This window comes from Balaenoptera borealis, assembly GCF_965194805.1.
Source record: "Balaenoptera borealis genome assembly, chromosome: 17".
Lineage (NCBI taxonomy): Eukaryota > Metazoa > Chordata > Mammalia > Artiodactyla > Balaenopteridae > Balaenoptera > Balaenoptera borealis.
In genome coordinates this window covers 7041288-7055255 of record NC_138876.1, presented here as the reverse complement: position 1 = coordinate 7055255, position 13968 = coordinate 7041288, and the positions used below count along the sequence as shown (strand labels likewise).

The window sequence follows — 13968 nt, the reverse complement described above, 5'->3', positions numbered from 1 at the left end:
AAACATTAAGGGTGCTACTACTTCTGCATGATGTCACAGCTGGGAGAGGAGGAAACGAACGTTTATCGAGGACCAATTACGGTGCCAACTACCTTTATGCACACGCGTGAAATCAACGAGGCTCTAAACTCTGCTGACACCTGGGCCATCTACCTGCTGTCCTGCCAGCTCGCCACGAGACCCAGAGGCCACGCTTTCACGGCGAGCAGGGAGGGTTGCATTCGGGGTCTCCCTACCAAGAGCTGCAGCCACTTCTGTGATCTCTCTCTGCTCATCTAGGACATGGCCACAGCTTAAACCTCGACTTTAAACTTGTCACGTGCCAGAAGAAAGGTGCTTCTTGGCTACAGTTCTGGCAGAGGTCGTGGGCTAAGCGTCCGCCTGCACGCCTGACGGAGCCAGCACGGTTAGCTGTCCCGCCATCCTGGCTGCCTTCACAGGCTCCACGTGCTAAACTGCACGCACCACGGTGCACATCACTATCTACGAATGACGGCTAGCTCACTTAGAAGGCGTTCTGTGCAAAGAGACACGAGCTCAACTCAAACACCAGGTGACCCACAGCCAGGCGGGGACGGGAGGGGCTGCTGGGAAGAGAGCCCCCAGCCGCGCGCCCCGGCGCCCCCCTTACCACAGTATTCGCACTCCAGGTCGCCGTACACCTTCCGGATCCTCTCGCACAGGCCGGTATTCATGCGCCTCTTCTGTAAACTGTCCAGGATCTTCATGAACGCAGTGATGCCCGCGCGGTGCTCGGGGGCGGGCGTGCGAGAGTCAGGCCGGCACAGGGCCGCGTCCCTCCCACCAGCTCCCGGAGGAGGGTCTGAGGCCTCGGCTGGGTTTGCCCTGAGACCCCTGCCGGCATCTGGGCCGTCGGATGGGAGGGCAGCCACGTGCTGCCCTTCAGCCGGGGGGCTCTCGGCGCCCTGGGCTTCCGGCTTTGCTGCGGCGCCTCTGGCCTTGGACAGCAGTGGTGCGGCGTCCTGGCCCTGAGCTGGCGTGGGGCCTCCCTGCTGGGTGTGCAAGGTCTTCTCCGGGGCAGCCAGAGCCTCGGCAGAGGAGGGGTCGCTCTTCAACAGGAGCTCATCGGAAACCGCCGCGCGCGGACGAAGGTCCGAGGACACCGCGGAGGCCGCCGGCTCGCAGGGTGCTGGGGCGGCGCTGTCGGCCTGGGCGGCGGCCGAGCGCACGGGCGCGGCGGGCACCTCGGACCCCTCCTCGGGACGAGCGTCCCCAGCGCCGGCCGCCTCCTTGGGTGCGTTCACCCCCTGGAACACAAACTCCTCTTCCGCCAGCTGCAGCTGCCCGCCCAGGGCCTCCTGCTGGATGTCCCCGCCGGGCCCCAGGAGGCAGAAGCTCTGGTTGATGGAGCTGGTGAAGACCAGGGTCTCCTGGGCGGCCCCGTGCGCCTCCTTGATGTGGGCGCGCAGGCGGATGGAGCTGACGAACTTCTTGAGGCAGAGGGCGCAGACGTACACGAACGGGTGCTTCCTGACGTGCAGCTCCAGCGCCTGGTACTTGGTGGCCCCATGGCCGCAGAGCTCGCAGGCGAAGGGCCACTTGTCGCCGTGGACCAGCATGTGGCGGTCGCGGTCCAGCTCGTTCTTGAACTTGCGCTCGCAGATGTGGCAGTCGTAGAGCAGCTGCCGCTTGCCCTCCCTCGTCATCAGGCAGAGCTCGTCCAGGGCCTCCTGGACCTTGTGGTCCTGCGGGTCGTGTGCGTCGCGGATGTGCTTGATGAGGTTCTTCACGTCGGAGTACTTCTTCTTGCAGAAGCGGCAGTGCTGCTTGATCTTCTTGTGTACCCGCTCCACGTGCACCTTGAGGTGGCCCTTGCTCAGGCAGGTGAAGGAACAGCAGTCGCAGGCGAACTTCTCGCCCGTGTGCTTGCGCAGGTGCACGTTGAGGTTGGCCTTGATGGCGCTGGCGTAGCTGCACTGGGAGCACTTGTACGGCTTCTCGTTGGTGTGGATCCGCAGGTGGGCCTGCAGCGAGTGCTTGAACTTGAAGACCTTGTTGCAGTACTCACAGGTGAAGATCTTGAGCTGGGTGGGCCCGAGCCTAGGAACAGAAGACAGCGCCATTACCGGTGGAGATCCTGCACCTTCCTGATGACCCCGACTTCCTTCCAGCTGCCAAACACCAAACGCTTAAACGTGAGCTACAAGGGGCTGAGGAAGGATGCATGCATTCATTCATCAACAAACAGGACGGGAAGACCCGGAGCGGACCAGGCGCACGCGGAGAAGGAAGCGCGGGTCCCTGCTCCCCTGGCGCTGGGAGAGAGGAGACAGGTCTGCACACGGCTGCAGGACAGTGTGCAAGTGGTGGCAGGTGCACGTGCAGGTAAAAGAGAAGGAGCCCTCTAACGTGGATGAAGGTAGCTGGGAAGAGGAGATGCCTGAGTTGAGGGATGCAGAATGAGCAAGAGGGAGGCAAGAGAAGGCAGAGGGATGTGTCATTTGCTAGGCACACAGTAGCCAGCGGTGCTCCAAAGCTGACCCGGACGAATTCCGAGCTATTCTAACAGGACCAGTCTTAATGGAATGAACTCAGTCTGCTCCGTGAAACTAGATACGACCTGCTTGAGTTTGTTCTATAGTTTTGATCATCCAGACTCGCCTATTCATTCCATCAACTGTCAGGGTAACACTCTTTCTCTCTGCTGCGAGTTTCCATGTGAGGGCCACTCTTTCGTGAAAGACCCCTGGCCTTTCTCCACGTCCTCACTTCTCCCCAGGAAAAGGGAAGTGGCGTATCTGAGCGGGGACTTTGGAACAGGACCAAGCCTCCACAGCCACGCTCACTCCTGCCTTTCTGGTGAGAAGGCGTCTGCCTGTGGACAGCACGTGACACGGTAGGCGCTCAGCCAGGAGAGTCTGGCGGCAGCAGTCAAGGACCGAGGTGGGGGGAGGCAGACGTGCAGGACAGCCAGCGGGAGCTCAGTGTGACCTGCCCCAGGCTCCCTTCTCCCATGGCTCCACCAGTCATGGGCCTGATGTGTGAGCCCCTGTCTTCCTCCTCCTCCAGCATGTCTGGTTCAGAACTCAGACAGGGAAAATAAGGTTGTTCAACTGCCATTTGTTAAACTCAGACATCATTAATTAATAAATGATTGCCATTTTATTACCACTCGCCTGTGTGTTTCGGGCACTGTGTTAGATTTTGTGTATGCGATAGAGGATGAAAGCCTGGTCTGCCTCACGGGTCCTTTCTCTCTCAATACGGCGACGTGTATGCTGAATGAGATGGTAATAGTCATCACAGCTAACAATTACTGAGTACTTATAATACTCAAAACTCTTTGCTAAGTATTTAATCTCAACCCTATCATTATGCCCATTTTACAGGTGAGAAAACTGAGTATAACCCAAGGTCATACAGTTAGTAAATGGTGAAGCCAGGATTTGAACCCAAGCAGGCTAGAACCTGCACATTCTTCCACATCCTCCTACTGCCTGGAAACACTGTGAACACCAACCCCCCTCGCCGGTGGGACCATACACACGGAGAAGACCTCCTGTGTGGGGCTTCCATGGCTATTGGAACAGGTGTGCCTTGTTTCTGAAATCAACAAATGACAGTCACCAAAGTGCTGCAACTTGCACCCAGGACAGGAGTTGGCAGGTGAGCCCAGGAGGCAGGTGAGACTTCCTGTCTCCATAACTGCTCCCTCGGGACTCTGCCCAGATTATCCAGGTAGGTCCTCAGAAACACTGACAATCATTTAGTGCCGTTAATCAGACACCATTAAGCTGTACCCACTGTAACTGTAAAGTCTATATTTACGGAACTATCCACACAACTCTGACCAACACAGGTTACCTTATGTTTTAAATGAAAAATATTTAAACAGACTGCGGTCCATAAACACCAGAGGGAAGAAGTCTCATGGTGTAATTAAAACATTCAAATCTGAAAGTCAGTACTACGCCTGCACGCTAAACCCAAGGCTAATTTAAGGAAACTAATTTGGATCTTTCTTAAATGACAAAGATACCCAGAAGGTGATCACTTTACTGGAGGAAGAAACTCTGGATTCACAGCATTAATTAAACAAGTCACGGTATTTCCTTCTCTAGTGCAAGGTCTAAATGGTCTTAGGAGCATCTCTGACTCTGATCTTTTCGTATTATTATCCGAATACCTGGTCAAGCCCTTAGTGCTGCCTCCCACCAAGGGTGATGTGTCGGAAGAAGTGGCCAAGCCGCCTGCACCAGGCTCTCAAGCGCAAGCCTGTACCTGTGGGCTGATGCACAGAGCTGCGACGTCGGGGGATTCCTATCACATTATTTCACTGCGAATGTCCCCTATTCATTGAGAGAGGCACTCTCTCCCACTGCATTTTAGAAAGCATTCAGCCAGAGCTTTAAAAGATCAGACCCCTCGATCCGGTTATTGCACTGCTGGGAATCTAGCGAAGGAAAGAATACGAAATTCAAGCAAAGGTGCTCACTGCATGAGTTTCCACAATCGTTTAAGAGTGGAAGCTGCTTGAAGGTTCCAATGTAGGGAACTAGTTTGGACATTTATTTTTTTTTAACTCACTCATTCACTCATTCATTCTTTCAAAAAAGTATTCCAGGCACTGGGGACACAATGGGGACAGAAACAAACACAACTCATGCTCCCTTGTGGTGCACCTTCTATAGTTAAGTGGTGGGCCAGCCTGGTAACCATATAAATGAGCAGATAAGGACCACCAGCTCCCTGTGATGGAAAAAGGCAGGATGCTCTAGGAGCCCAGGTCAAGGCAGACTGATCTGTCTGGGGGACAGGGAAGGCCGCCCTGAAGACTGGACATTTGAGCAGACAGCTGAAATATGAACAGGAGTTAACCAAGTCACGGGGAGGGGAGACATCCAGGAGGAGGAAGAGGCACCTGCAGGAGAGGTCAAGGAAATAAAAAGGACCCGGATGGCTGGAGCCCAGAGAACCAGAGGGAGCACAGGAGGGGGACCAGGCTGGAGAGGTGGCAGCCGTGGAAGACCCTGTAGGCCAAGTTCTCCTAACAGCAATGTGAAGCCTTAAAGGGTACAATCAAATTTTACAAAGAGCTCATTGGCTGCAATGTGGAGAGCTGAGTCGTGGATCGCGATGCTACAGCACGTCACTACAAAACAGAGTTCGTGAATAATTTGAGTAACAAAGGAAAGTAAGTATAATGGGATTAAGTATTAAAAGCAGGATACAAAATTGCAAATAAAATATAAACTCGATTTTATAAAATATATGGGCTGAAAAAAGACTGGAAGGAAATAACATTAAAAATATTAACAGTGCTTATCTTAGGGTAGTGAGATTACAAATAATTTTTTTCCGTGTAGATTTTCAGACTTTCGTCATACGAAAAGCCTCTTTCCTAACTGTTTTACAATTTAGACTATAAAATATTAATAGAATGCTTGACAACAGGAATACAGCCTCAATCTACTGATTAAATATTGAGTATATTTACCTGTAACTAGATTAGCATTGAATTGAAACCCTCCCCAACAGACCTTGAAATATTATGAAGATAATTAACTAAGGTCTACAGATCAACCTGGGTTGAGACAAGAATGATCTTCAAAATTAATTCCATTTCAGTTTTGCCAAAGGAGTGCAGATTTTTACAGCTTTATCGATTAATTCAGTTGCTCACATTTGCAAGAAGAGAGGAGTGAGGCTACAGATTAATGAAGCACCCAGATGACATGATGTTATAATTCAACAAGAGCGCTCTCCATGTATGTTATCCTTAATTCCCACCACTAAACTAAGTCAGATTCTACTGGACAATCTTGTGGCCGGTGTAAGAGAGGCTCAGAGGCAAAAGCATTTGTGTCCATTCACAGCAGAGCCTCGTCCAGGCAGTGGCCATGTCTGTCCTAATCTCTCTCACATCCCCAGTGCCTGGCACATAGAAGGTGTTTAATCTGTTGAACTGAAGTCCAGTAGAAGGGCCTAGAGCCAACCCAGGTCTGTCTGGTGCTAGAGCTTACGCTCTCATCAAGAACACCTCATTTCCCCTCTTCCAGAAACAGAGGGAGCCCACTGGCACTGGCATTTTGTCTTTCCCCTCAGCTGGGAAAATGTGTACAGAGCTCAGGTGATGAGAGTTTGCTGATCTACGTCAGCAGGTATGCATCACAGCTGAGCTGGTGACCATGGGGAGGGTGGGGGGAACACGCAGGCTAGTCCCCTATGGGACGTCAACTCACCCAATGTATTTGGAGGACAGTTTTCAATGTTGATTCAAGTTTTAAGCACTCATATCCTTTAAGACGGCAATTTCAATTCTAGCAATTTATCCCACAGGAAGTCTTGAAGAAGTATGGAAAGAGGGAGGAACCAAAACCTTGTCCGTCAAGCAAAAACTGGCTATATATAAACTGTAGTGCAACTACATGACAGCAAACGCACTTTAAAAAAATATGTACTGAAAAGGAAAAAGTCAAGGTGTGGTAAGTTTAAAAAAATAGGTTGATAACAGTGCCTTTGGTATTTTGTGCTAGGAAAAAAAAATAACAAAATTAAAGTGCTATGTTTTAGTATATCATGAAAAAATTATGGTGGCCTGTGAACCACGCTGTCTATAGTAGTGACCACGACCAGAAGAGGCGCTATGGGTTACTGTAACTGCACATCACACGGATGTTGGAAACTTCTACAGGATGCTTGTGCTACTTTTGAAAGTAGGGGGGAAAGAGAGATTTTCTTTTTCATTATAAATTGTGGAGCTATGAAAATCAGCTAATTTACTAAGTAAGGCCTTGTTCACACCTCTTTTCATTCAGGTGAAGCATACATCTGCCTTAAGCAAAACGCTCCACCTTCCTTAAGCCGAGGCGCTGCGTTTCCCAAGCATGCTTGCTCATCTGCCGCGCACCCCACAGAGGCTGCCTGGGCTCAGCCAGCACTCTAGGGCCCAGCCAGCACTCTAGGGCCGTAATGGAGGGGCTGGTTCTCAGGTTCAGTCAAGAAACCAAAACACTTCACAGATGGGTTTGCATACAGCGTCCTGATAAGCTAACACGCCCGTCTCTCGCCCTCTGCAGCGGTGGCTGGAGTCACACAGAACAGACGCTTTACCTGCTCGACTTCATGGGCTGCTCATAGGGTGTCTGCTGGATGGCGTACTCCTGGTACCCTCTCCGGGGCGCCAGGTCAGCCGCCGCAGCCTCGGGGTCTGCAGCTCCTGTTTCCGGGGGCCCAGCCTCCACCGGAACAATCTTGGTAGCACCTGAGATGAAGGCACAACGCACCACGTATTAAAGAGGCGCCGTGAGGGCCCTGACCACACCCCTGCCCCCAGAGCAGGGGACAGACCTTGGGAAGCGTATTTCTTTACTGTGTGGCACCCATGCAAGGGACTAGTTTTCCTTCAGTTCACACCTTTGACTTGTGTGTTTGTATATGTGTACGCGCGCGTGTGTGTGTGTGTGTGTACGTGTGTATGTTTGGGGGGAAAGGGCAAGTTTTCCAATAATCAAAACCTTCTTCTGAGATACATTTTCACTTGATCTCTTTATTAAAAAACAAAAAAATAAATCCATATATACATACATGCTTCCCTGCAAGATTTCATATAGATCCACATGTGTTAAACTTTACGTAAATGTAAAACAGCATCAAGACAGAAGGGAGCGGTGGAATCAACTGTGAACAGGAATCTAAGCTGCCTGGGATCTGGTCCCAAATATGACATCACCCTCCCGCCTCTGGAGCTCTGTGTCCACCCTGTGAAATGAAAGGTCTGGAGTGGAAAACACAAAGGTCACCTTTATTCGTGCAAGTCCAGGATGTGAAACGATCACAGACCGTGTATAGCAGCGTGTGTGCACGAGGGTACATGCACACGCACGTTACATATCAAGTGCACTAAAGAAAAGGCTCCGATCTACCCCTCGTTTAGCAAAGGAATAGCAAAGGAAATTAACCACTTTTCACCCCCCCCCCTTACAGAAATCTCAAAATACTACCATCAATTCTTAAGAAATCATTACAGAAACTTTCTCTAGAGACAGCTAAACACAGGAACCTCTCTCCTGGCATTTCCATTTCCCGGAATAACACTTCTCTGAAGTAGGGTGGGGCAGACAAAGTGACTTTCCAGAAACAACTTCTAGTCACATAATCTTATATGGCTTTTTCTCTACTGATTACCTTACCCTGCACTGAAGTATCAAGAGGCCTTTATTCAGCGTTTTCATTTTAAATAATGAGTTATCAATACTATTAGCACTGAAAAAAGATGGTTAAAAAGGCTCTAGCTGTCCTCAAAATCCTAAACTTGATTTTTTTTAATTTTATTTAACAGCTATCACCTCAAATGGATAGAAAAAAACCCATTATTATACTTTGGAATCTACTATCATAAACTGCTTTTTGTCTAAAGTATCCTTTCCTGGAAGAGACCTTTTTTTAAAAAGGGTAGTATAAGAAACCCACTGGCTATTTTATGTGAAAGGAAGAGGAGATAGGAATTTCTAGTATCATAAAATATATGATGAACCCACTAAAAAATGCAAAAAAAGAAAACAAAAAAGTTAGGTGGAGGGTTTTGGAGAAGCAGCCGACCTCCATCTGGTGCGAGTGGTCTTGCACTTAGGACGGGGACAGTAAGGGCGGGGAGGACATCCAGGAGAGGGGCTGGTGAGGGGGCAAAGAAAACAACACTCTCCTTGGCCACTGCTCCTCTGAGTGGCCACTCAAACGACAGGACAGGTCGTGGCTGCAGAGGTGGTGGAGGCAGCAGCAGGAGCGGCCCTCACTCGCTTTCCTCTGGACGCGCCCGTCCACCACAGCCCTGGGCAGTGACAGGTCAGCCTTCAGCCCAAGTTACTGGGTAAGTCAGTGGAGAGCCGGACGCTGATGAGGCCGCTCAGGATCACAGCCCCAGCTGCCAGGCTGCCTGCGGCACAGCCCCGCCCACAGAGTCCCACTCTGTCCCCTCCCGCTTGTTTTGCTCACCTGGAATCACTTCGTGAGCCGTTAAAACCACACTTATGATGGGCTTCTTGGCTCCGGAGATCTGCGCGGCCTCTTTTCCCGAGCAGACCTTCTGGACTTTCTCCACTCTCTGAGTCCGCAGTCTCTTCGGGGCCTTTTCTCGATCATCTTCCTTATACTTCTTCTCCAGTTCAAGGTCAGATTCGTTACCTAAGGAGCAAATACCAAGATGCACAGAATATCCTCCTGTGTCAGTGATGGAGTCAGGGAGTGCACACAACCCCAGCCCTTTTACGGGATGACAGTAAAGGGAATATACACGTGTGATACAGACATTGGTCCACGGTGCCGTGCAGGCCCCTTTACCACTTCGGGCATCATCTTTGCTTCTTCAGTCTTTCATGTGATTCAATAAATATCCTCCCCCCGCCACAGGCCACCATGTGGGCACAGAGAATACAGCTGACAGGGCAGGCAGAGCCACTCATCTTGTTTTCATGAAGCCAACCAGCCCACAGAGTCATCTATCAGCAAGCAACACTGCGGAGAAGACGTGGTCTTCTTTAGATTTACAGCCTAAGAAGAAGTCGTTCAGTTACTCATCTTCCAGTTAGTAGGTGCCTTCCATGTGCCAGGCGTGGTGAACATAAAGGCTGACAGGGTTTTGTTATACAGCAGAAACTAACACACCATTGTAAAGCAATTATACTCCAATAAAGATGTTTAAAGAAAAAAAGAAAACAAGCTTAGCTACAAAATAAATAAATAAATAAAAGTAACCTAAAGAGATTGTAAAAAAAAAAAAAAAGACTGACAGGGCACAGACCCAGACCCTGCTCTCGAAAGCCCTGCAGCCTGAGGGGTAAGAAACACTTCATATCAAAGTGAAGCATAAAGGAGTGCATGCTATTCCCAATTCCTAAGTGAGAAGGAAATACGGGGAAGGAAAGGACAGGAGTTGTCTCTTTCCAAGAATCACAGCCACAAACCTGAAGTAGCCTGCCCAAGAACTACTTCTTCAGAACATTCTAACAAGGAGACAGGACCCACTCGGCACAGCCCTGCGTTAGAGATGAACGCGGGGTGGGTGGATGGTCACGGGACAGGCACATGGCGCAGGCTTGGAAAGCGCTGGAATAGGGGTTTGTCAGGGAGGTGAAGTCAGAACCAGGAAGTAATAAAGCAGAAGCCGGAGAAATGGGAGAAACCAGAGGGAGACAGCCTGAGGCAACTCAGGAAGCCTGTGCTTCCCGTGATTTAAGCTGCCCACAGCCGGACCCACACAGAAACCCACCGATGGACACCTGAAGGCAAGACAGAAAATGGAGAAGTGCAAGCTCCTAGGACGGCATGCTGGCTGAAGGAAATCCCTCTCAAGACGAGGCCAGGAAAAAACTTGGCTAATGGCGCAGGTGGATCAAAACAAACAATTTTCTGTGTTCTATAAATGAGAGTCTTTTCGTGCTTGTCCCAATCATCCAGGTGCTTGAACATTTTTAGATCTGGTAGAAACAGTCATGGGTTTTTTTTAACTGCTGGAAAAAAGGTCCTTAGTCATATAATTAGTGTCAGCACCAAACATGATAACAGCAAACTGAAAAGAAATATTAGTAAATGAGATCATGATTCAGAGTGCACTCTGCAAGGCCAAAGGGACAAGTCAAGACGGTTACATATATCCCCCCCTTGAAGAACACGATGACTCCTAAAAAGCTAAAGAACGGGGCAAAACAAGTTATCCCCAAAGTCACTGCCAATGCTTACCTGATGTTCTATGATTTTTGATCTGCATCGTGTCTGATTTTTGATCTGCATCGGGCAGTTTTAAGAGATAAGTGTGCATAAATAATTATAGAATATACTGGATGCTATAAAGAGGTAGAAACATACTATGGGACTTTTTGCTTTTAAAAATGATGCTTTACTTTATAAAAGAATTCACCACAGATGACAATTCAATATGTGGATGACACAGCAGGAACAGATAACGTTTACATTAAGAAAACAAACAAACAAACAAAAAAAAAACAAGAATTAGAGCTTGCCATAAGCTGAATCTGGGTTTACATCATGAATCAACTACAAAAGCCGAAAGCATACACACAGTGTCAGCCGGCATGACCACGAAGTAGCTGAAGCGATCATGCTGACACTCCCCACACTCTGCACTGGGTTGACCACGTCTGGACTCAGCTTTACGCATCGTGTGTTAAGAATACACTGCAGAACTGGGCGCACAAGGATGGTGGACAGGAGTGGAAAAAAGTCTGGAGGACTGAAACCCGCTAAAGACACGGGAGTTGACCCAGGTGGAGATGAGGAGACCGGATGGGACTCTGGTCTCTCAGCCCAACTATTACCACAGCTCCTATTCGTGTCCTTGCTTCAGCCACCCTGCCCGGTCCCCAGGACAACGAGGAGGCCGCTCCAGCCATTCTGGCAGCGGGAAATCCTGGACCCCAGCGTGGCCAACGGGGTCTGGGGTGAAGGCTGCCAAGGGCTTCTGGGAACGGTTTCCTTCCCTAAGAAAACCTCTCCTTCACTGGGCATCACTATGTCCACTGCCTGGAACTGAGGCAACCAGCCAGAACCTACAAGAGATCAAGGGAAAGCCCAGGTCGACGCCTTGAGGGTCCGGAATGAAGGATGGACCCTGGGACAGCAATGGCACATCTGCACCCCCCGATCCGACCTGACCCCACCCTGGAACCGCTGATCCCCATGCATCTGTGACATGGGAGAATGGACATTCCCACTTTCCAATTTGTTTCTAATTGATGCCTCTACTGAAAGTATCTCAACTAACACACTCTCCAAACCATTTTCCATCTTGACCAGAGAGTGAATCGTTTTTAAAACCCAAATCTGACCCTGTCACTCCCCTGCTTAAAACTCTTCGATGGCTTCCCTCCCATCTCCATGAGCAGAAAGTGCTAGATAAAGTCCTCCAAGATTTGCCATCAATCATCTCTCCCATGACCCCTGCACCCTCAAGGCCAAGATTCCCAAGCACGCACCCACGTGTACTCATCTGCTCACTCCTTCAGGCTCCAATACTGAACTACAGCCCCTGGAACTGCACGCAGGTCCACGTAACATCTAACACCCAACCCACAGGCCCCTGCTTGTCCAGATGACAGAGGCAGTTCAGATTTACACACACACACACACACACCCCCCCCAAGATATCAACATTATCAATGGTTGGACTTCCCACACTGCTTTGCAATTGTCTGTTTGGATGCCTCATCTGTGCTGTAACCTCCAGGAAATCAGGTCTGTGTCTTCTTGTTATTTTATTGAGCCTGACACAGACCAATAGCAGAGGACCTAACCTAGAACACAATGAAGACCTGCTCTGTTGTGCTCAAAAAGGCGAAGCTAGGACCAATGGGTAGAGGTCAGCAACAGACTTCACCAGAGGAAGAAATTTCCAGCAGTCAGAGCCATCCAACGAGGGAGGGGTGGCTTTAGAGATGCGTTTCTCAGGAGGGTTTTCGAGGAGCTTCACATAGCAATCGTGATGCTGTGAGAAAGACTGAACCACATGGGGGGTCAAATCAGATAAGCTCTGCATCTCTGAATTCTGAGACCCTCCCAACAGGGAGACGGAGCTGCTATGTAAGGAGGACGGCAGGAGAAAGGAGGTGGAGGAGCTGGCAATACGAGAGAGTAAAAGAAAATGCAGAGTAAAACAGTGGGCAGTGGGAGAAGATGCACCTTCCACCTCCTGGACGGCCACCAGCATCCTTCTGTGCCTGTGTGGGCTCTGATCCTCCCCGTAGCAAATGCCAGCAGGGCTCTCACTATGTCCCCAAGGCCCACACACGACCTTGGCAGCAGCTACGGTGGACACTCAGGCTCACCCTGCACCCCAGCGTCCGACCTCAAGCTTGCACAGGTGTCTTGTAGCATTCGAGCTGGGCCCCTGCAGCCCAGAGGTGGAGACGGGTCAACGTGGTGGGGACGACCCTCAACCAAGGAGGGATGGGAACCAATGCACAACCACTCTGGGCTCCCGACTTGAGTGCACACTTCTGGGACACATTCTGGAAGCTTCGAGATCCTGGCAGAGTCAAACGCCCAGTGACCACAGCTGGAACCCAGCAGCAAACCCTTGTCTCTCCCCCTTCCCTGTCTCACCCTCCCCACACCTCACTCCTGCTTCCTGGGATCACCACCCCAGTAACTGCCTGCAGCCAGGGCAGCTTGCAGGGAGCATAAGCTAAGTCACCCCCGATTCAAAACTGTCCCAAACGTGCACCTCCAAGCCCCCACGCCCTCCATCAATTCCCTGTGGCCCCACGCGACATGGATCCACAGCCCATTCAGCTACATTCCACTCTCGAGAGCTTCCAGCAGTTTCCACAGTAAGTTTTCCCACTGATCCAGGCACCACGTGGCAGACACTGTACAAGCAGCCTTGGAAATGATTCTTGGAGTTATCTTAACCCAATTCCTTGATGACTGGAGCGCGGTGGAAAGAACACAGCCGCTACAGAACAAGAAGCGTGTGCGTGCAGGAAACAGCAGGTAGTTCCGGGTAAAACGCCGCATATAAGAAAGGGGAGCCGAGAGGTGGAAGAAGGGCAGGCGGGGACAGGGCATGAAGACCCTGGACGACAAAGGCAAGTGTCTCCTGTAGAGAAATGAGGGTTCTCTGCCCCATCCCTGTGCACGTGTAGCCCTGTGCCCGGCCCACTGCAGCCCGCAGGACTATCTATTCTCATCCCCAGCAACAGGTCAAGCACGTAGAAGGTGCTACACACTTGTGTGCAGAAAACAGGGAGGGTGGAGGGAGAAAGAGAAGGACATCTGAATAAAAGTCTTGTGGGTAATTTTGTGCTCACTCCCTTTGGACACCAAAGAAGTCCTCATTTCCACTTGACCTGCTTGTTTGGGGATTTCCCTGCATCCTCACTTGACCCATCTCTGTACTTTTCCAAGTTGCCACTGAATCGCTCCTGCATGCAGCCCAGGAGTCCTGCCGGCGCCCGCATCCCTCCCTCGGCTCACCTGCACCACGGTCTCCCA

General features: G+C 50.5%; 1 protein-coding gene across 6 annotated transcripts in view; it reads right to left on the bottom strand.

The window, feature by feature from the left end:
* Positions 1–13968, bottom strand: part of ZFAT (zinc finger and AT-hook domain containing) — a 404316-nt gene that overhangs the window by 321628 nt on the left and 68720 nt on the right. For all 6 annotated transcript variants that reach the window (XR_014236662.1, XM_082364604.1, XM_082364603.1 and 3 more), the window contains 3 exons: positions 8956–9144; positions 7075–7225; positions 632–2061 (listed from right to left, as the gene is read on the bottom strand). Coding sequence is in view for 5 of the 6 variants with exons in the window: in XM_082364604.1 (XP_082220730.1) it covers positions 632–2061; positions 7075–7225; positions 8956–9144 (1770 nt within the window). In the remaining variant the exon portion in view is untranslated. The remainder of the gene's footprint in view (positions 1–631; positions 2062–7074; positions 7226–8955; positions 9145–13968) is intronic.